Source organism: Lycorma delicatula, chromosome 8, assembly GCF_047948215.1.
Source record: "Lycorma delicatula isolate Av1 chromosome 8, ASM4794821v1, whole genome shotgun sequence".
NCBI lineage: Eukaryota > Metazoa > Arthropoda > Insecta > Hemiptera > Fulgoridae > Lycorma > Lycorma delicatula.
This window is the reverse complement of record NC_134462.1, coordinates 13,721,020-13,744,913: the sequence shown is the minus strand read 5'-3', so window position 1 is coordinate 13,744,913 and position 23,894 is coordinate 13,721,020. Positions and strand designations below refer to the sequence as shown.

Genomic DNA, 23,894 nt, shown 5'->3' with positions numbered 1-23,894 from the left:
TGAAGCTCTTGGACTAATCGTATGCGATATGGATACAATTTCAATTTTTTAGCATCTTTCTGAACACTCGAATATGACAAACCAACTTGCGTGATAAGTTTTCGTAAACTTTTCCGTGGTGAATTGAGCAATCTTGTTTTCACATTCTCTAAAACGTCATCTGTCAAGCGAGTTGGTTGACCATTACGTTTTCTGCCTCAAACACTATCTGTCTCTCGAAATCGGTTTGCTATCCTAGAAATTGACATTTTTCTGGCAGAGGAACAGCAATAAATTTAATTTGAAATGATTATTTTACACTAGCTTATGATTTCGTAGCAAAATATTGTTCAAGAATGAAAACTTGTTCTATGGTAAAAGACATTCTGTGTCTTTTACTTTTATAATATTTTATATTTACATAAAATATAACGACCCAAAATCTTGGTTGAGTGTGTTAATGGACAAGATCAGACGATAGGGGTGGAAATGGGGGGCTTTTTTGAAAAAACAAAATATCGCTATAACTTTCTTGTTAAATAAAATATCGAATTCATTTAAAGTTCCTACTATTCTTTGGATAAGAGCCTTTATCTAAGTAAAGTTTTATTACATCGCTAACCATTGGCCCAGGGGATGGAAAATATGGTGTTGGAAAGCCAAAAAGTCATACCTCCCTTAATAGGCATTAAGGGAGGTATGATTTTTTAGGCACAGTATTGAATCTGTTTAAAAGTGGTCATTAGTCCTCTAAACATTATCTAAAAATTTTGTCTGAAACAATTTTTGATGTGACCAGACAAGGGATGACCAAGATGGGGCTTGTCATACGCTAAACATGTGAAACTTTTTTCACATGTAACCATTGTCATATTGACTAAGTTTGAAGTTTTTCTTAACTTTAAGGTGGAAATCTTTTTTATCCCCTACTTAGCACCAGTGAAATCTACCTCTGCCTTCGAGTGTGCCAAAAGGGATTTTTTCAACTGAATTGATTTCTTACATGTAATAAATAAAAATATTAACTTTTTCTATAATTTTCTTATATTTATAGTTTTGTTAATATTTTCTAATAACTAAATAAATAATATATTTTTGTAAATTTTTAAAAATGCATATCGTACTAATTTGTTTTATTAAAAATAACAAAAATTTATTATTTATTTAGTTATCAGAGAATATTAAAAAAGACATAAATATATTTAATTATAGAGAAAGTTAATAGAATTTTTGTTTATTATGTGTAAGAAAACAAATTTAGTTGAAAAATGAATGAATTATTTTGGTTATAAACACAAAAAAAAACTGTAATGTCCTGCCAAATTTAAAAAAATAAACCTTACTTCTCCCTCTTACACTTCTTTCGCCACAAAAAATTCACAAGCTAGATTGATTTATTAAAAATATAATTTAATTACATTTAAATAAAAATTGAAAACAGTAAGAAAAGTAATGTTGGTTGGTCAAAAAATACCTGATCTAGAATTGCGAAAGTTTTTTGATAGAAAATTACTAATGCTATAAAATTTCTTAGGTATGACTTTGATGTGTACATTATATTAATATGAACAGTTTTTTTAAAATTATATTATATGCGTACGTATTTATAAGTGTCCTTTATTTATAAAAGTTGAAGTTCTTTGATGTGATTTTACAGTTAGCTTACATATATTATTTCATCAAAAGTAGTTTTCATATTGGAATACATATCATATTAATCCTGTTTGTTTTGATGAACCTGCTTCAATAAGTAAAAATGTAAGTCACGGCAGAAGCGGTAGTCATATAATGAATTTTTAAACAACAAAGATTAGTATTGGAGCTAGTAAAAAACCCCCAGTTAAATTCTGAATTAGTAAAGCTATCAATTGAAAAAAAAAATACACAACATTTAATAAATAGATTATTTATTTTTATGACTCATAAACATAATATGATTTCAGCTGTTCTTGTGGCCATCTACCAAACTGTTGAAAATATTTTTACTTTGATATCAGTTGGTAATTTTTTTAATTATGAAAACATGTAATTAAAATCCGATTCAAAATTGTGTTCATACATTTGGTGTTTTTAAATAAATAAACATTTTCTTCTGATTACATAGATCATGTCTGGAATGGATAAGGTGCATGCTACTCCATGGATAACAAAGGAACTGCCTAGAAGGATTAAGTAAAATCAAAGTAAAACCTTGATCAGAGAGCAGCATCAGAAGATGTTTAATTAACAAATAAAAAATAAAACTGTATAAAAGCCCGCATTAATAATTTAAAAATATAAAAATATTAAATACAAGATTGGTTCAAATATAAATGAAAGTTTGTCCGCAGAAGTAGTTTATTTACAAAAATTGAAAAAATTAGTATTAAATCTTATCAAGATAGCCTCCATGAATATCCACACACTTTTACCAGCATTTTAAAAGGTTTTAAATACCAGTTTTGTATAACTCTCTGGCTATGCTGGGAACAAACTGAATGCAAATTCTTCAACCTCATTATCGGTTGCAAAATGATATCCATTTAATGTGTTCTTGAGCAAGCCGAACAAATGATAATTTCTGTTCTTTCGTTCGGCGCAAAAAGTAAAAATACAGTAATCCTTCCATGTCCCAGTACACAAAAAGTTACCGGCTGACGGCACGGTCTTCGGTTTCACAAGTCCTGTACCTCGTCTTTCTTTCGTCATTACATCGACGCGCGTTTACTTTCAGGTATAAAGTGGTGGTCCCATGTTTTATACGTTGAAGTACGCTTCATCAGACCTTCCCCAACATGCTCATAACGCGTTGGAAGACGAGCGCAGACCTCTTCCCACGTAAGCTTCTGCCCGAAGGTAAGGAGGTGAGATACCCATCTGGAGGTAATTTTACGGTATTCGAGATGGAAATGAATAACTTTTTCGATGATACCGATACTAATTTCATTCTTATTGCCATCTCCCGCACGGTGATCCGTAAGTCGTCCAAAATCAGCCGCTCGACGGGGTGTATGTTCTCGGGCGTGACACTGGTGCGCGGACGTTGAGCTGCGGTTTTCAACAATTCCTTCAGCACCTATAAACTTGTGCCGTCGATAACACATCACCTCCGGACTGCGAAACTGGTGGATATTTCTGCGGGTTTAACATATTTTTTTTAATAAAAAATTTAATGATGTGTTGCGTAACGGACACATGTACCTCTTGATTGCTGAACGTGCTACCGACCAAATCAACAATGCCAACAGAACTGCGATAAACTGGAGTAGTGTTTACTAATCCAGGCTCTCGTTCAGTCTAGCTACAACATCGCGCGTTAATTTCTCTTTTTTCTAGAAAAAAATATTTGAACCACTTCCGTAATTAAAAAAAAATTATTTGAGCACATTAAATGGAATGCAGAATATTCAGGATTTTTATTTTTTAATTTTCTTTTAAACATTCATCAACAGAATAATTTTTTTTTGTAACAAATTTTTTTAGTTTTATTATAAATACATTTTTAGGTCTTTTTAAAACAAATTTTTAATTTTGTTGAGAAGAGAAAAACAAAAATAAGCTGGTTTAGAAAAACTGAAAAAGATTTGAAAATACTCAATATAAAAGCAGAATTCTGAATAGACGAACCTTCAAAAAAAAAAGGACAGATGAAACACAATTTCCAGAAGAGCAGAAGAAAACGCAAACTGGATGAATCGAATGATGAAAGATGATTATAAGGAAGAGTTTTGGGAAAGAAAGAAGTCTGACCTATATAAACATGGTCCATAGAGGTCAGACAGAAATAAAAAAATTAGTAAATATTAGAATAAATCACTTAAATTGCAGTTTCATAAATATAAACATATGAATAAGTTAAACATTTTAATTTATTAAATATAGGTTAACATATTTGTGGATGCCAAACAATGATTTGACAGCCTATTCAATTGCTAACCCACCGGGGTAGTCTAATAATGAACGCGTCTTCCCAAATCAGCTGATTTGGAGGTCGAGAGTTCCAGCGTTCAAGCCTAGTAAAATCAGTTATTTTTACACGGATTTGAATTCTAGATCATGGATACCGGTGTTCTTTGGTGGTCGGGTTTCAATTAACCACACATCTCAGGAATGGTCGAACTGAGACTGTACAAGACTGAACTTCATTTACACTCATATATATCATCCTCATTCATACTCCGAAGTATTATCTGAACGGTAGTTAGCGGAGGCTAAAACAAGAAAAAAAAGAATCCTAAAGCATACTGCACACCGACTTTCCGAACTTACTGTGTAACCCCATCGAATGTTTTTTTCATAAAAATATATGAAAAAAATCAGAAGTTAGTAAAATAAAATTTTATGTACTTTTCATTTTAATTCAATAATTTTTAGAGACGTTAATAATTATTAAATCAATATGTTTAAATTTTAAAAAAATATAATTTTATGAGAATTCGAACAGATATGTAGATGGTTACGGACCCGATACGTTCTTACGTACATCACGTAACAAACTAGAGCAACGTGAAACAAAACTAATATAAAATGTTGATACGGCACCACTAAAAATGTGTTGCGTTACCCACCACAATGCAATTGTATAACTGTCCACTTAATTAAAGAATTGGAGGATCGTCTCTCACTTTCAAATGAAATAAATTTAAAGGAAATGCACGAAAAAATATGTATATGTAATTTAATAAGCGTACAATGAAGTCATTTGATGTCCACATCAGATTTTTTTATTCAGGAATTAGCATGTTTTTTTTTTGTTTTAAGTTATCGGGACCACCGTTAGTTATTGTTTCGAAGAAATGAAATGGCAATTTTGTAGCGTGCGAAAATGCCGTAACTGACCGGATTCGAACCTGGGACCTCCGGAAGAAAGGCCGAGACACTGCCACTCTCCCACGACGGTCAGCTAGGGATTAGCACATCTGTCCGACCCACCGGGTTGGTCTAGTGGTGAACGCGTCTTCCCAAATCAGCTGATTTGGAAGTCAAGAGTTCCATCGTTCAAGTCCTAGTAAAGCCAGTTATTTTTACACGGATTTGAATACTAGATCATGGATACCGGTGTTCTTTGGTGGTTGGGTTTCAATTAACCACACATCTCAGGAATGGTCGAACTGAGAATGTACAAGACTACACTACATTTACACTCATACATATCATCCTCATTCATCCTCTGAAGTATTATCTAAAAGGTAATTACCGGAGGCTAAACAGGAAAAAAGAAAAAAAGAACCCTATTCAATTGTGAATTATTTTGTAATTATTTTTTATATTTAGCAACATAATTTATTTATCTTTCATGTACTTGTATTCTAAATAATTAATATAAGCTTTAATCATATATATTTCAAATGTATGATAAATTTGTATTTATGATGCTGTTCAGATTCATGGTTTTACCAAGGCAAACCGTAGTAAAATCGCAGTTCCCGAATAATTCATGCAGGAAAATACTTGGTTAGTTCCTATCCTTTATCCGTGGATTTTTATACACCCATTCATGATAATAATGTATTATTACGTTCTGATCTTAATAAAAGTTTTTGCGACCATTAAAATTATTTTTTAAATTTCTCTTTAAAAAATAATATTAATCTATCGGTAAGTTTTTACGTAATAATAACAAATTAACTAATTTTCAAGTTACTCATTTAACATTTACTAAAATACTTTACATAAGATCAATTAATGCCTTTAAAAGAATTATTTTATTCTGTATAAATATTAACTATTTATCTAACTTCACATAATTGCATAACTGAATTAAATTATATAATTATTTATATTTATATATAAACAATTAAATTACATAATTATTTATATTTATATGTAAACAGAAATGGTCTTAAACATCAATTTCTGTTTTTCAATCATTAGTTTTGTACTTTGTAATGTTGATAAAACTTCATTTGTTTTTTCACATTTTAACTTGACCTTCAAAGTAAACGTTACAGCAGTTCATTTTTGTTGTCTGTGGAATAACATAGATACTACTTCTAACGTAATCAAAATGAAACTTATTTAAAATGCTTCAGATGTGAAATATAATTTTTGTTTTAATAATTACGATTTATTTAATAACATTTTTTTTTTAATTTTATAAAAAATGAGAAGTATTCTAATTCTTTTTTTTCCTAATGTGTATGTTGCAATCTGTTCAAGTAGTGAACAATAAGCAACTCCAGCAACACGGCCCAATGAGATGAGGATAATATGTATGACATACAAATGCGGCGTAGTTATTATACTTGGTATTATTATAATTATATTGTACAGACTCAGGTCCAATCACCAAAATACGCCGGTATCCACTGTTTGGTATTTAAATACGTATAAAATTAACTAATTTTTAGTTAATTTTCGGAAAAATTAGAAAAAGTGATCCCCCTTATAATTGTTTCTGTGAGCACTTAGAATATACATTGTATACCTATGTATTGTGTTGAGTTATATGAAAACAGTACATTTGTCTAACCCATCGGGTTGGTCTAGTGGTGAACGCGTCTTCCCAAATCAGCTGATTTGGTAGTCGAGAGTTCCAGCGTTCAATTCCTAGTAAAGGCAGTTATTTTTACACGGATTTGAATATTCAAACCGGTCCTTCGGCGGTTGGGTTTCAATTAACCACACATCTCAGGAATGGTCGACCTGAGACTGGTGACTACACTTCATTTAAACTCATACATATAATATCATCCTCTGAAGTATTATCTGAACGGTAATTACCGTAGGCTAAACAGAAAAAGAAATAATCTTTGTCTGGTTTGTGATTGACCATTCTTTTTTTTTAAAAAGGATCGCTCATTCGTAAATAAATATAAATACAACGAAAGCTAACATATTTAATTTTTTAAATATCGATCAACACGATTTATATTTATGGGAGTCAGAAACTGATAGAGTTCTTTTTTGAATCTTAAAACCAACACTGAATTTTTGGGTAAGCTCCAAGAGATGACGTAATATTTTAGATGGGAGTATACGTAGGCATTTTATTAAGACGCTAAAAAATAAATTACTACCGGTTTGTCATTTTACTAACGAAATCGATTTGACCCAAGAGAACTTATCATCAGGAAATACGTCCAGAAATTTCCGATTTATGACAACAAAAATTGTAATCTTAATCATTTTGAGAATTCTACCCACACGATCAGTAATGATATGATTATTTAAAAACCAAAATGCAACAGTTTTATCCATATTTAAAGTTATAATCCGTCCGGCGAATAATTCTTCAACTGTTGTAAAATGTTTAATTCCTTTTAAATACCGATATGAAATTGAATTCAATCGTATCGTTCAAAACTAAAATCGAACATATAAGATATTTGTTTAGAAAAAACGGATAGGAGAGAGATACAATGAGAGGAAGGGGGAGAAAAAAGAAAGATAATTAATACGTAGTGAAAGTTACATAATATTATGAACTGATATCATTATTTAACTTAAGTTAGCCGTTTTGAAATTCAATTTTACCTTAGTATTATTATAACCGTTAACATAAATACAAAACCGCTGTGTTTATAAGGCTTCAAATGATACTGAAGTACTATATCGATAAAAAAAAAAACTACTTCAATGATATAAAATTATTATCAATAATTTCAAAATAGAGAAGACTTTCACAAAATTTGTAAGTATATAATTTAACATTTATATTTTCGTAACTATATAAAGCTCTGAGTACATTGTATGAATAATCACGTCTTTGTTTTCTTGAAACAAACCCTATAATTTGAAACCAATATTACTATTATTATATTCTAACCACAAAGAATATACCACAATCATTGTATATAAAAAATAAATACGTGGGTTAATGCTTAAATCGACATTAAGCCAACATTTATCTCTAGAGAGAGAGAGAGAGAGAGAGAGAGAGAGAGAGAGAGAGAGAGAGAGAGAGAGAGAGAGAGAGAGAGAGAGAGAGAGAGAGAGAGAGAGAGAGAGAGAGAGAAATATTAAATAAAAATATATATATATAAGAGAGAAAATGATTAAAGTTTTCTTTTTTTAATACTGTTTCAATACCATATGGTATTTATTCAAAAACATATTATAATGTAAACTTATCATAGTAAAAAATCTTAAATATAAAGGGCACACGATTTACATTAATGATTTTTTTATTTAAAAAAAAAATTCCAAGTTTAGAATGATCGTAAAATTTAAATAACGGAATATGTAAAAAGTAACATAAATATATCAGCTTATATGTATAATTTATACAAATAGAAAATTAAATGAAAATAAAACATAATTTCAAAATTGCTGTATTAAAAAACTACGCAGAATTTAAAGAAAAGTTCTACGTTTTAATAGATTAAACACGTGGATTTATATTTCTTAACATTAAATTTAATCTTAACATATTTTAACCAGTTTTATTTTACATTTTTATTAATTTGTTTTAATGAGATGTAAAATGCTAACGGAATTTAATTTAAAAAAAAAAAATATATATATATACAAATATATATATATACAAATATATAAACTACAACAAATATATATAACTGTATGTATACAGTTATGTAAGTTGCCATAATTATAAACGATATAAGCCATATGTCTTGAAATATAAATTACTCACGAAATCGGTTTACGCCTTACAAAAATAACATAAACCCATGATTGGCTCAATAAAAAAAATAAGAATGAAGTAGTTTCCGTTGCCTTCGCCAAAATATTGTTGCGTGTTAACATATCAACTCCACTGAAATATAGATAATATTTAGCCCTAAACGTGACAGCTTCACTCTGTTCATTGCAGGAACTGACTGTATAATGAACAATATTACTCACAGAGAAATTAATACCCACCAAAGCTACTTTTACCTCGGATGCTTTAAAATCGTAAAAAATATAAATAAAGTAAAGCAATAAATTAATATACACACTTCTTTAATTAAAAATGAATTTCACAAATTACTCCCAGTCTGTAAATAAAATGAAAAATCGGCCGATTATGTATAATTGATAATATATTATTTTTAAACATTTAATTTCATTGTCGTGTTGGTTGACTATATTTTTATTTATTTATATTATATTTTTTTACATTTTGATAAATTCTTCGAAGAAATGAAAAAGTACTTCAAAACTAATTAATTTGTTAGTTTAAGTACCAGGTGATTCAAAAACGGACTTCACAACTTTAAAAGCATTTAAAGATTTATTTTGACAAGAGACAAAAGGTCTTTTTTTAATGGAACACCATCATAAAAATTTGAAATACCGTAATTTTTTTAATTTTGTTTCCCACTGTCGGGCCACTTTTTTTTGGTTACGATAGCCTATATTACTTAATTAAAATTTAAGGTAGTCGATATTACTTCTAGAACGAAAACCTTTTACTACCCAAAAGTCGGTTGTAATTGGTTGAATCGGTGAGGCTACGGAAGGGAACAAACAGAAAAACAGTTAAACACGTTATCACACCTCCTACGTAAATAGTCGAGAAAAAACCAAAACTACCTAATCGCAGCAGAGGAGCATGATCGCCTTAGAGAATTACGAAACATAATTTTATCTGTCAAAGTTTTTAATTTACTTTATTTCAACGTTTAAGAAACAATTTTAAATATTTCGTTTTTTTATTATTTTTAAACAAATATAAAAGCGAATTACGTTGAAAATAACTAAGTGCTAATACACTTATAATATTATTATTAATATTATGCAATAATAATAATATATATATATATAACAAAGAGATAGGTCGAATTTAAATATCAATAATGGAAATCACATTTATATACGAGTATAAATCGTATAAACTAGCATTCCTATCGTGGCTTCGCCTGCGCTATATGGTTACTTGCGTTTCCCGTTGCGGCCAGGGGATATTTAGCAGGTCGGGGCTTGCTTCGCTCGCCCTTACGGTCTACCCAGGGGGCTCTGCCCCAAAGACCCCCGTGTTCATTAGTCATACTAAGAATAGTAATGGCAATTAAAAATATCAGTTTATTGTGATTTCTTCAGAGTAACAATATGATCGGTACAGAACCCGAGCTGAAGAATGCCGGTTTCAAAATAGTAGGCCTCCATTTTAAAAATATTAATAATAGCTGGTTATCCGTCTTTCTTACGGGTAAAAATATATTTTGCCCGATTTTTAGAGTTACCCGACAAACACCACTAGGAGATGACCGTACTTCCTTTTCTATTTTACGTTTTTAATTCCTTGTACGAAGTTAAAGGAAGTATTGCGATCGTGCAAAATTTCGGTTTTCAGATTTCAACGCAAATATCTATTTTGACCATCCTTGAATCCATTTTGAATCTAAAAGTTGGATTTTCGACTTTTTCTTGACTGCTGAATCTAAAAGTCCAAAACGCTTTGGATTTTCGACTTCTTCTTGAATACAGTAATAAGCCCTCATTGAGAGCTTATCAACGATTTATCGTAAGGGGTACTTATATTCATTGGTTCCAGAGTTATAACCAAATAAAATTTTAATTAATAAAATATCTGATCTTACAAGAAGAAGGGGCACACCGGTTCGAATTCGACTTAATTACTTTTTTTTAATATTTTTTTATTTATTAAAATATAATGATTTATTAATAATTATTAACCCGTGATTGTAAAAAAAGTTTTACAAATAACAATTCAATAATAACAATAAAAAAAAAATATGAAAAAAATCGGAAGTTATTAGTGAAATAAAATTTTATCTACTTTTAAAAACGCGTATATGTAATTTAATAGGCGTACAAGGAAGTCATGTAGTGTTCAGATAAGATTTTTTAGTCAAGTAACGAGGCAGTCGAGTAAAACAGCACAGTAATAGTGGCAGTGGCTGTGTAGGTTGAGCCATCGCGCTGTTTATCGTTGCACCCTTTAAAAAATCGAAATTTTAACTTAGAGTATTTGTAAGGCCATTTTTAGTTAATATCTGGTTTAATATACTCGGAAGTGGGGAAAATTTGCAATCCTATTCAAAATATTTTACCTTTCTTCACCTCTTTCAAGTCTGAATTTCGATATTCACATGAAGATTACACACACCAAATATCAAGTTGGTATTTTCATTCGTTACCTAAATTAAAAAAATACTCAAGTTTTAAAAACCCAGAGATCCATTTTAACCCTTTAAACTCGGAATTTAAAAAATCTAAAAATTGGTTTTTAGATATTCATATGAAAATTACACACAACAAAAATCAAGTTGATATCTTCATTTGTTACCGAGAAATTAAAAAAAAAAAATAAAAAAGCATATTTAATTGTTACTTCGTTTTAACCATTTAAACTCGGAATTTCAAAAAAATCCTTTCGTAGTGTGCTTTTACACTGTTAGAACATGTATACATATTTTCAACAATTTATCTTCAGTGGTTTTAGCTGGGCGTTGATTATGAATCATTTACATGTTCTTCTATTGAACGATTGCCCAACAAAAGAAGTGTAATGCATTTAGAGTGTATGTATGTATGTTTGTTCCACCGTAGCAGCTCAACGGCTGAACCGATTTAGATGTATGACCCGCGTTGGAATCCTTACGTTACCAGGACTGTCATAGGCTATATATGTAACAGTACAAATTTTCCGGATGAAGCACAAACTTTAATGAATTGAATTAATAAACTGTGAACTGCGAACCTCTATCACTGAGTGAGCTGGGTTTGAACTGAATGATTCGAATCAATCTAATGAATAATATTACACAAATAATAGAATTAATTTACGTTAAGTAAAATAAAAAAAATATCTGTTTAATAATAATGGGCTTCCCATGGGGACTGCATTGTGACAAGAGGAGTGAGGTGATGAGAGTACCTCGTGCGAGGCTAGACCAATCACCACCATCAATTGGTAACAAACGAGGTGCCCCTGGAGTGCTGTTTTGGGAGGTGCAATGGGATGCTCTTATACCTCTGCAAACAATCGAATTTTCAAAATTCAAAGTGGTATTTGTTAGGTTGAAAGCTCACTTTTGCATGCATCAGATACACTCCCGAACTAACAGATCACGGTTATTCGGAAATGTTATATCTTCACAAACAATTTTCCGATTTTCGTGGTATTTGCTAGTATAATACAAAATTACGATGGATTTAAAAAGCAATGTTTGCCAGCAATTTTATTTTTTCAGCACTTGTGTTTCTTATTTTTTAATAAAAAAGCACTTGTCAGTCGTGTAAAAAGGAAATTTTAAGTTATTTATACAGTATATAAATTAAACTAAAGAAAATTAGAATTCTTCAACTTGTTCTAATACTATAGAATTTTGACGTCTGTTTCGATAAGGAAAAAGGAAGCAGGAATAAAAATAACTCTTTCACTGATTTGATAAGAGAAGCACTAGAGCGTTATTGAGACCTCATAAATGCACATAGAGTCAATTAAATGGTATAATAGTCAAAGTTTGATTAAAATAATAATAGTAATAAAAATTATTTAAATATATAAATTAATTTCTTTTACTAGTTAAATTTTTGGTAATGCTTGTCTGCATTCATATGAATTGCATCCAGCATTAAATACATAAGAATTATAAAGAAATTATTTTAAAAATTGTATAACTTCGGTTGATTATAATTTCTACCGGTTACAATTGTTACGTCACTGTATCAGTTATGAAAGTGTGAAAAAATAGACGAAGAGGATTCAGAGAGATGTGTAGAATGAATCTCTATGAATATTAAAATTTCATGCCGATTAATAACAAAAATAAATAAGCATACCCGTAGAAATGATTTTTGTAACCGTACTTGAAGCAAAATGTTTTTAAATATTTAGTGCAGTATCTTTAATATCAATCACAAATGAATTTTAAAAAAAATATTATTTTTTTTTATTTTAAATTTCAACTTATTTCTCATTTAACCGTCAAATGACATACACCGTTAAAATTATGGCACCTATAAAAAAAAGTTTATTTCTAACTATTTAGTGTGTATTTTTACTGAAAATATAGGAAGTTCCGTTGATCGAACTGAAAATAAAATCGCGTTCGAAAGAAACATATAAGACGTGAAATCTTTGATTTAGATAAAAATAAAAATAGGAATACATATAAATTTCATATAGACTACTACCGAACGTGCGCTCAGAAAATAATATACGCAGGACTATCATTATTTTATCTTAGTTATAATTTCCAATGAAAATATAATGAATATCAAAATTAAATAAGGTTGTATGTTATTACCCCAAAAAATTAAACATTACAAAAATGACGTCAAAAAATATATATAAATTCAATTAGTTATATGTAAAAAATGTAATTTTTAATTTTAAAAAATCTTCCATTAACTTAATAAATAAATGAATATTTATTCTTCTCGGTATAATACGTAATAATATACATAATTTTCAGCGTCTTGGCTTTTCATCCGGAGGTCCCGGGTTCGAATCCTGGTCAGGTATGATATTTTTCACACGCTACAAAATTCATTTATCACCTAGTAACTGTAAGACAAATTTGTCGTTGTTGCGATCAAAACTTTTCTTTGTTGGTGCGAGGATAGTATTTTTGGTGTTTAAAGACTCAAACAAATAATGATCTGAGTGCATAATCTAATTGAAGTTAGTTACAGGAAGAGGTTTTGAGTGAAACCTTCAGTGTTAGAGGAAGGCGCGGGGATCACGCTTCCGCGAATCGGTTAATTTAATAGTTCAGGGTTGTAAGTAAGGTAGGTTAGGTTATCGTGGCTGGAAAAAGCCAGACAAAGGAGATAGTAGGTTGTGTAAATACACTGACTGAAATGTTTGCCGAGGTGGCATCCTGAAAGAGGCCGAACTAATGACTCTGTTGTGTTATGAAGTTTAGAGGGTCTTAAAGACGACCTCCGGTAAAGTCCATCTGGGCTAAGAACAGAGGAGATGGTGTGGCGACCGGGATCATCACAAAGCGGATGTCTTCACCTATGGGAGTCAGGATGTAAGACCGCGTAATCCTATCGTTACTATGTAAATAAATCTATATATATAAGAATGTTAAGTTCGTTTGTGTACGGCTTCAAAAACTCAAAATGTTCTGCACCGATTGAGCTCAAATTTTAGCACGATATATATAACCCGCATCAAAGATTGTTTTCATCTATTTTTAATAAATCTATCTATCTATTTCTAATTTGTACATTTTTAATTTGGAAATGTAAACAAAGGAAAACCAATCAGATCAATGCAAGATGGCCGCTGTCAAACACCACGACCAAATTTCTTTGAATTATATTTAACAGCTAAAACATCTGTATTTTATTAAAAAAAAAACAAAAAAACACCAAAACAAAAAGAAAAGTTACCAAGAAGGATGACTTACAGTAAATAAATTAATACACTCAACTTTCTTATAGCCCAGATAGACTTAAGACTATGCAAACAAAAAAAGTCGAAATAACCAAATACACAGAAAATAATATCCCTACATAATGACCAAAAAATCCTTTGTTAGGTTATTTTTTTACATATATATGACCAAACAATCGTTTTTTGGTCATTTAGTGTTCTTTGCTATGTAAAAGCAGAGAACAAAATTCACAAATAGTAACACTGAAGCGACACAACTAAGTATTCGTTTTTTTTTTTTTTGTTATTTCTAACCTCCGAAACCACCGTTATGCATTGCTTCAGATGATGATATGAATGAATTATAGCGTATGAAAATGCCATGCCTGACCGGGATTCCAACTCGGAACCACCGGATTAAAGTCCGAGACGTTACCACTAGCGCCACGGAGGCCGGCAAACATATTCGTTAGGAGCTGAATAAAAACACGACTTACCAATATGGCGTTGTGTGTCAAACCAATTTATACGGACTATAATTACTTTTAATACGCGAAACCCTTTGCGATGATTGAACATTAACTTAAACCTCGTCAAAAATTATTCCTTTTGAACTAAGCAACATTTTGATATCATTGTTTTTCTATTTTTCTATAACACGGCTGTCAAGCGTTTTCGAAGACAATAACCGAATTCTCTTCCAAAGGACATAATACACCGCTAAACTATTTCTAAATAATTCAAATTCGTGTAATTTTTTTACGAATCGCGTTTTTATCAAAATCTCACCCTTTTCTCAATTGACCTGCGGGGTTTTGTTTTCTTTGGAGACCGTAGTAATTCATTAGTAGATTCATACTCGAGAATCACGTTGTACACTGAAGCAGCACAACTTCTACTTACGTTAGCAGTTTATTAACATCTGAAATCAACGCAGTTTGACTATTCTGTAATTTGTAAGCATTACTCTGCTTTTGTAAGCATTTAAAATGATGTGTTTTTTCGCACGACTTAAGGGTTTTTTTCGCAGCCCACAAATCTTTATATATAAAAATGTTAAGTTCGTTTGTGTAGCTTCAAAAACTCAAAATGTTCTGCACCGATTGAGCTCAAATTTTAGCACGATATATAACCCGCATCAAAGATTGTTTTTATCTATTTTTCGCATCAGTTACCTGCATCAGTATCCGCGACCGCGAGAAAACAGTTTTTTTAACGGTAAGCTGTGTACCAGTGACCGCGCCATCTGCCGGAAGCGAGGGGAACACTCGCCCTACTAGCTAACGACAACCGCAGTCACATGTGAAACAATACCTGTTCCCAATTACATTGTTTATTAACAAAAAAAAAAAAAACGTATCCACTTGCATCTGATTCAGATTATTATACAATCTGAATTAAATATTCACTTTAATCGAGGTACTTTTGTGTGATCGTGTAGTGATTGAGCTGCGCCTTTCACCAAGCTCTGAATTTATTAGAAAACGACCAACAGTGGGATATATGTATTAATGACGCGTGCAAAACTGCACATCCAAATCAAATTCCCGCATTATTCGCAATTATATTGACCGCTTGCTTCCCTTCATCACCCACAAAGTTATGGGAAATATATCGATCGCATATGGCTGAGGATATTTTGCATGAGTACGCCTAGAAAATACCAATATGACCGTGGAATTTACAGAAGGTATTTACAACGAAGCATTGATAAATATTGAAGACAAGTGCCTAGCTATTGCAAATAAAGTTCTTAGTCAATTGGGAATGCCAGCACTCACCCGAGCTGCGATTGCTTCATTTGATGTGGATTTACGCCGTGAACAGAGTTACAACATTGGTGATCTTCAATCATATGTCCAATCAAACATTCCCAAATTAACGCGTGAACAGAAAGGCATTTATGATCGCATAATGCAAATGATAAATGACGGAGTTGGGGGGACCTTCTTCTTGGATGCGCCAGGAGGAACCGGGAAAACATTCCTCATTAGATTGATCCTAGCAACGGTTCGATCAAAAAATGACAATTATCCTGTTGCGGAATATTAATCAGCCAAAACTCTGCAACGGCACGCGACTTGCAGTTAAGAAATTGATGAATAACGTAGTGGAAGCAACAATTTTAACGGGGCCTTTCAAAGATGTAGATGTCCTCATTCCTCGAATATCCATAATCCCGACCGATACACCATTTTAATTTAAAAGATTGCAATTCCCAATTCGATTGGCATTTCCAATCACAATCAATAAAACTCACGGTCAATCTTTAGAATTGTGTGGTTTAGATTTAGATGCGGATTGCTTCTCACACGGGCAACTGTATGTTGCGTGTTTCCGAGTCGGCAAATCAGATAGCCTTTATATCTACGCAGACATTGGGAAAACAAAAAATATTGTATATCCACAAGTATTGCAAAATTAAACTTCTATGAAACGTATGCTTTGTTTTGTTTCTCATTTCTCATCCATGCAACCACAATGTGCCACAGCGAAGCGTGGCGGGTAGAGCTAGTAAATTATAAAAAAAAAATATGATTGCCGATCTCCGTGGCGGAATAATAGCGTCTGGGCCTTTCATTGGAGATCCCGGATTCGAATCTCGGTCATTTTTGGCATTTTCCATACTCTATAAATTTCCATTTTTACATTTCAAAAAAATAAATTAAAACTCTAATATGTAGATTACTGGAATTTCGTCGCCATCAATCATTTATCGCTCAAAAAACAAAAAACAAGAACAGACGCGATCTGTTTTTTCAGATAAAAATATTAATTGTGTCAAGTATATACAATTATAACATTTCAATGATAAGGTTACATATTAATTTAAGAATTTTTAATGATAAAACAACAAAAAAAAAAGCTTATAATTATATAAACAAAAATTAAGTACACCAGATTACTTCTTTATAACTTTACAGTAGCATATCGGTAAACAAAGATTATAAAAGATTTTAATAACGGGAAAATATATATCATTATAAAAGTGTAAAAAAAAAACATGTGTTGATAAAGAAGCAGATGTAATAAAATGTACAACAGAATAAATGTCATAAATTAAAGAAAAGTATAGCGGATGACCTTGGTAATATACAATAATAGCATTATAGTAGACAGCTGGAAAGATGTAACGCAAAAATTCTTGGCATTAAACATTTTTATTAAATATCAGTTCAGTAATGATTTCAACATATTATATTCGTACCTACATGCTTATAAAAGTTTCTTTTTAAAATGACATTAAATTAAAAGAATATAAATTGTTATTTTAAATTTAAATTATTAATACTGATTTTTCTTGGTTTTATACTTTATATACATTATGCAAAGAGGAATAGAGAGGGTGAATTCTCTTACAATGAATATTTTTAAACATTACCACGGTACAGAATCATATTATTAAAATAATTTTCTAAGTCTTAAAAATAGGAAACTACCGAAATACTCGTGTGTGCGTGCATGCGTGCGTATATTTTCAATCCTTACTAATTAACTAGTGTACCTTAACGGTGATTTAAAACAATATATATATATATTACATGAAATTCCTGTTAGGTGGTGTCCTGCAATAAATAAATATCTTTCACATAAATTAAATGGACTAATGGATCTCCAACAGAAGATTTGAAGGTAGCTTTTTCTGTCAACATTATTTACTACTAACTTCCTAATTATATAGACAAATTAATTAGACTAATATGGTTGATTATTAAAAAAAAATTGTAACTGAACTGATTTCAACATAGTCACGTTTTAAGGTTTTTGTTACACTGGACATCGTAACTGTAACACGTAATTATTTACTTATTTTCATACCGATAAATTTTTTGTAATATTTGTTATTTTCTAAATTTTTGTTTAATTGTAATATTGTACCCGACATCAAAAGAATCTATAATTCAAAAATCCAAGAAAGATATAAATAATTGTGTTCCACGTCGAGCCGTCCGATGCTCCAATCAGAGGAGATCGTATGCTAGCGCTCACCGGAGAGTTCCGCTCGTACTAGCATTCGGCGCTCGAATCTGATCTAAGGCGGTCACGTCATACTCTTAGTCAGGATGGAACTCCAACCTCGCTCTTAAATCTACCAAATTGTAAATCATTAAAAAATTTAAAGATTTTTATCAGTTTAAAAAAAAAAATTATTTAAGAATCAAATAAATATTTTTTTAACGCTTAGTTGTTATTTACTTGCATACTTTATTAACTATTAAACCTGACTTTAAAAAAAAATATGGTGTTCCGCTATAAAATTTCATGGTGTGTGAAATTTTCCATCGTAAAAAAGGTTTTAGAAACTCTAGTAAAAACTGTGGCCGAGTGGGAGCGTTTTACCTTTCATCCCGAGGTTCCTGGTTTGAATCCCGGCCAAGTCTGGCTTTTTCATATGCTTACAAACCTCAACTGTCTTTAGTTGAACTTAAGCCTGTTAATGTTTTAAAAATAAATGAGTTTTCATTACAATTAAAATTGCGGAGGTATAAATTATCTAACAGTTTTTTAGCGACTTTTCGAATAATAATACGGTATTATTTTCGATCGCAAGGTGGGGTTGGAGGATGAAATTTCCAGATATATGTATAAAAAACCTATGTATAAAATTTGTGGCTCGAAATTTTTCAAAACTACTTGATCAGTTTCACTGAAATTTAGATATGCCATAGTAGTCTATCTGAAGTTGTGCATGTAATGAAGATAGGTTGACTCCTTCCTCAGTTACGCTCAATTTAAGGTCGACGATAGACAACATAACCTTAATTTGACGTATTTTCGCTCGGATAGCGGATTGGGGGACGAAAATTAATTTTCTTTACGCTTTCAGGCATGAGGATTACGAAAAATTCATTTATAAAAAAAATTCTGTGGCTCGAAAATTTAAAAAATAACTACGTATAAAATTTTTTAGTTCGAAGATCTCCAAAACTACATCAATTTCATTGAAATTTAGATATGCAGTAATAGTGTATGTAAATTTGTTGATGAAGGTTGGTTAGGTCGTTCTTGAGTTACGCTCAGTTGTTCCAAAAAATTTTTAAATTTTGTGGCTCGAGAAATCTTCAAAACTACTCCATCAATTTAATTGAAATTTGCTATAGAAGTGTATCTGAAGTTGTGCAAATGGAAATTTGATGAAGACCGGTTGAATCGTTCTTCAGTTACGCTCAATTAAAGGTCGCAAACAGACAACGTAATCTCAATTTCAGGTTATTTCCTTTTTGTACTGGTGTATTTTTCATACTCGCTTATGCAGTAAGTCACAATGGTAAGCGAATTTAAACTTGATACTTATGTGTAGCATCTACTCTTTATTTTTAAATATTTCAAGAAATTACGGTTATAATAATTTAATTTTCTTATAAATAGAAAATATATTTTATTGTTAAAAAATATTATAATTCTTTTACTTTCCTTGTTTAATTTATGTTTTGTATATTTCTTGCGCAAAAAATTATAGAAAATAAAGTAACGAAAGTCGGTCTTCTTGCGCAGTTCGGCGCAAGGATTTTTAATTATTATAAATTTTATCATTATTACAAATAATATACTTACTTCCCGTGTTGTACACCATCTTTCATATTTGATCCATCCTGGGGTAAGAACGAATCCAATTCGGTCATATTCTGTTGACCGTTGGCAGGCTGTGAAAAAAAGAAATTAAAAAATCAATACTATTACTATTTGTAATTATTGTAGATTAAAGGCAGTTAATAAATAAGTAGATACAAATTTATAAATTAATTTATCTGTGTAATGTAAAATAATTTTAAATAAATATACTCCTATAATAGATTGATACAAACAAGGGGATTCATACAAGATTTCTACTGATATAAAATATTGACCTAAAAATTAAAATGTAATTCTTCAAAATATTTGTATAGAATGTAGCACTTTACGGTAGAGAAACACATATGACAGAAAAACAAAGAAAGAGAAGCCTTTGAAATGTTGCTTTACGGTAGATATTAAAAATTAAGACCTGGACATAAAAAAAATTATTATTCCATGAAATTTACTAAATAAGGAACATTTCAATTTCGTAAAGAGTATGGCTATAAGAGGAGGCCATTTTGCTCCTCAGACTAATCCACGAAGACAAATTTAAAATTCATAAAGCCATCTACATACATAGTATTTAAAAATAAGAAGGAATTTTGTAATATAAAATGAAAATTTATTTTATATTCTAAATAAAATTACTTAAATGTTTTTTTTTTAACCTCCGGGTCTACCGTTAGACCCGGAGGTCATCTCATCAGAGGATGAGATGAATGATTTGTAGCGTGAGTGAAAATGATATACTTTACCGGGATTCGAACCCGAGACCTCCGGAAGAAAGGCCGAGACGCTACCACTCGCGCCATGGAGGCCTGCATTACTTAAATGTTGGAAAAGAAGATCTACACATAACTTTAAAACAATTAAGGTAGCAATGATAAGAAGGTATTACATAAAAGAGAACAAGCTCAGAATAAAAAAAAAAATTAAAGATGTATTCTGTCCTCTACTTTTTTTCAGCTTGTATGTAAGAAAAAATATATAAGAATTGAAAGGTAAACTTTGAGAGTGGAGTAACTATTCAAGTAGAGAAATAAAGCCGGCAATGAATTTCATAACTTTGCCGGCTACGCCGATCAAGTTATTCAATTCACTTTTGATATTTAAAAAATGAAAAATATTTAAAACAGTTGTACTTTTCTAGGAAGGCGTGAAAATGTTGGCTAATTTTTTTTCAATAGTTATTAAACACCAAGAGCTATTAAGAAATAAAGAGTTTTACATTTTAAATGCAACTGGAACTTGCGAGATGGATTTAAATTTAAAATAAATTAAAAAAATTTTTTGTTACCAGAGACCATCGGAGTGAAATGGGAAAAAATTTTTTGTAGCGATTTGACAGCCTGTTAAAGTAGAAAATTGTATCACGAAGTTCTTCTGGGATTTTCATAATCTACTCTACTCGTAAAAATAATGGGAAAAATTCATGTAAACATATGTCCTAAAATTCTTCGTTTCCGAGTTAGACTAGTGAAAGATTTCGCTCAGATTTCAGCTACCCCGGTGAAATGAGGTCACACTGAAATTTTTAGGACGTTTTTTAGAACAAAATTAATGATTTCTTATGATAATAAATAATTTTATGGAAAATAAACTTTCCATACATTTTAGTTATTTTTCAGGTCAAAAATATACCTAAAAAATTGAATGTATCACGTCTCGGAACAGTATCGACAGTAGTTTTTGAGTAATCTGGAGTAAAACTAATAAATTAAGGTAAAAAAAATCCGTTTTTTTTTTTAATATATTTAACGTAGAATAACTTGATTAAATGGGTAATAAACACATAAAACTTTTGAACAAAACTTATAGAAAATTTAATTCTCAACATGAGTTAAATAAACAAAACACGTCAAAAAAATTCGAATTTTATTTAGAAACAGTTCTTCACCACATTTTTCAGAAAAGTACTACTTATTTAATGTAAGACAAAATCAAATTTTTTGATGATGTGAAAAATTTGTAAAAACAAAATTTACTGTTAAAAAATTAAAAAAAAAAAAATTGAAATTACACAACTGTAAAATAGAAATTACTAAGATAATAATTTTTTTATTAATGACAGAAATACAATAAATTATTTGAAAACTTATTCTTTCAAAGTAGGCGATAAAATAACAACAGCTGATCAACAATGCGCAATACTGTATTAGTGCTTAAATGATTCTGTAAGGTACATAAGTACATCACTTACTGCGAACTGTGCTGTCGTTAGCGAAGGTTTTCTGTGAATTTTAGATTGAACGTGATCAGCTTGCCATTGAAGTAATGCCGTACTTATTTATAACAGAGGAATACACTGATATGATATTCATTTTGGGTGTGCGTAATGGTAATGCTACATCTGCTGCAGTAGAATATGAAATACGTTTGCTCAAACGCAGGATTCCAGATCCTAAAACAATTAGCTCAACTTTTTGCAACCTTCAAGAAACAGATTCGCCATCTAGTATTCGTACCACCTACGAAAGATCTGCGCAACACGACGCTTTTATTGATGAAACTATTATCGATGAGGTACAGCGCAGTCCAAGCGTCAGTACACGATGACTTTCTAAGTTTCGGAGTTTCACAATCGATGGTTTGGAGGACACTTAAAAAAAATAAGTTTTATCTTTATCATAAACAGCCAGAAGACGGTCCACTTCGCTTGGAGTTCTGGAACTCGTGGAATACAAATCGACACCTCTACAAGCATGTTTAATCGACACTTAACGACGTGCGATGTACAATATCACCACAAAGTTTCGATTTTTATACAGAGTTTGCTTAAAATATGAGGCCGAACTCTATGAAGCGAGTCTACTTAACATATTGAAGAAAAAAATGTCCAATGAACATAAGTCAGAAAATGCATATTTTTCTGTCTTTCTGCAATTTTCTGTTTTTTAAGAAAAATAATATTTTTCAAGTTCGGTTGGAGAGAACGCAATAAAGTTTTGTAGTTTATTTTAAACTAACATTTTTTAATAGGAAAAAAAACGATACATTTCGTTGACAAATTTCAAAATGGCGGTCGTTTCAATTTTTCAATCTTAAATATCTTAAGAATTATTAGATTTATCAAATTGTGGTGTATTAATAAAAACTATGAAGCATTTTTTTGTAACGAAAACGACACCTAGTAGTAAAAATCCTACGACAAACAACAGAGTTATTGCAAGAAGTAAACCTCAACCGATATGGCGGCCATCATGTTTTTTTTATTTTTGTGACTCACTTTATAACTAAATCAAATCTGCTAAAAATTCAATATTATGGATATTTAATAATAATTATTGTAAGATTATGTGAAATTTTGTTTGTTTTGTGATGAGAATCACAACAAAATGTTCAATGTGACCGCCATTCATTCTAACATAACAATCCAGACGTTTAGTTCCACAAAAACGTGACTTAGTCATGTTTAGTGACACGCTCATAAATTCCTGGGTTCTCCCTAATTGTTTGAAAAGAATGAAAAATTCTATCCTCCAACTGATAAACATCGACAATTGGAGATGAATAAACATCTATGGGGACATGTAAAGTCCCCGTAGATAATAATATCTGAACCCATAGATAATGGGCTCAGATCTGGGGATCGTGCATGCCAACGAATGGGACCAGATCGACCAAATGATGTGTTAATTTTTTTCTGATGCCAATTGCAAAAAGGGCAAGCGCACTATCATGCATGAAATACATGTTCACTGTGCTTTCCAAAGGAACGTCCTCTACAAGTTCAGGTAGATCATTTGTTATAAATTACAAATATGAGTCACCTGTCAATCTATGTGACATAAAGAAAGGGCCGATTAGCTTATCCATGTAGATTGGTCCCCAAACGTTCAGAGAAAACCTGTGTTGATTTCCTTCTTGAAATACTGCATCAGGATTTTCCTCACAACAAGCATATTGGCTGTGGAAGTTGTTTATACGATCCTTACTGAAAGACGCCTAGTCTGTAAAAAAAGTGTTAGCTATCCATTCCGGGTTATAAGCACACTTTTTAATTAACCACCAACTGATTACAATCCTTGATTGGTTACCTTCTGGTAGAAGAATTACGAGTGTAAAATATTCCATGCTGTATAACGAGATATATTTTCTCGGATAGCAACTCTTATGCACGATAATTCTGGATCCTGCG

At 31.0% G+C, this 23,894-nt stretch overlaps 1 protein-coding gene across 2 annotated transcripts in view; it reads right to left on the bottom strand.

Annotated features, from left to right (window-relative positions):
- The window catches only part of path (solute carrier family 36 member pathetic), a 337,200-nt gene that overhangs the window by 37,272 nt on the left and 276,034 nt on the right, over window positions 1-23,894 (bottom strand). For both annotated transcript variants that reach the window (XM_075373145.1, XM_075373144.1), the window contains one exon: window positions 19,754-19,842. In XM_075373145.1, the coding sequence (XP_075229260.1) occupies window positions 19,754-19,842 (89 nt within the window). The remainder of the gene's footprint in view (window positions 1-19,753; window positions 19,843-23,894) is intronic.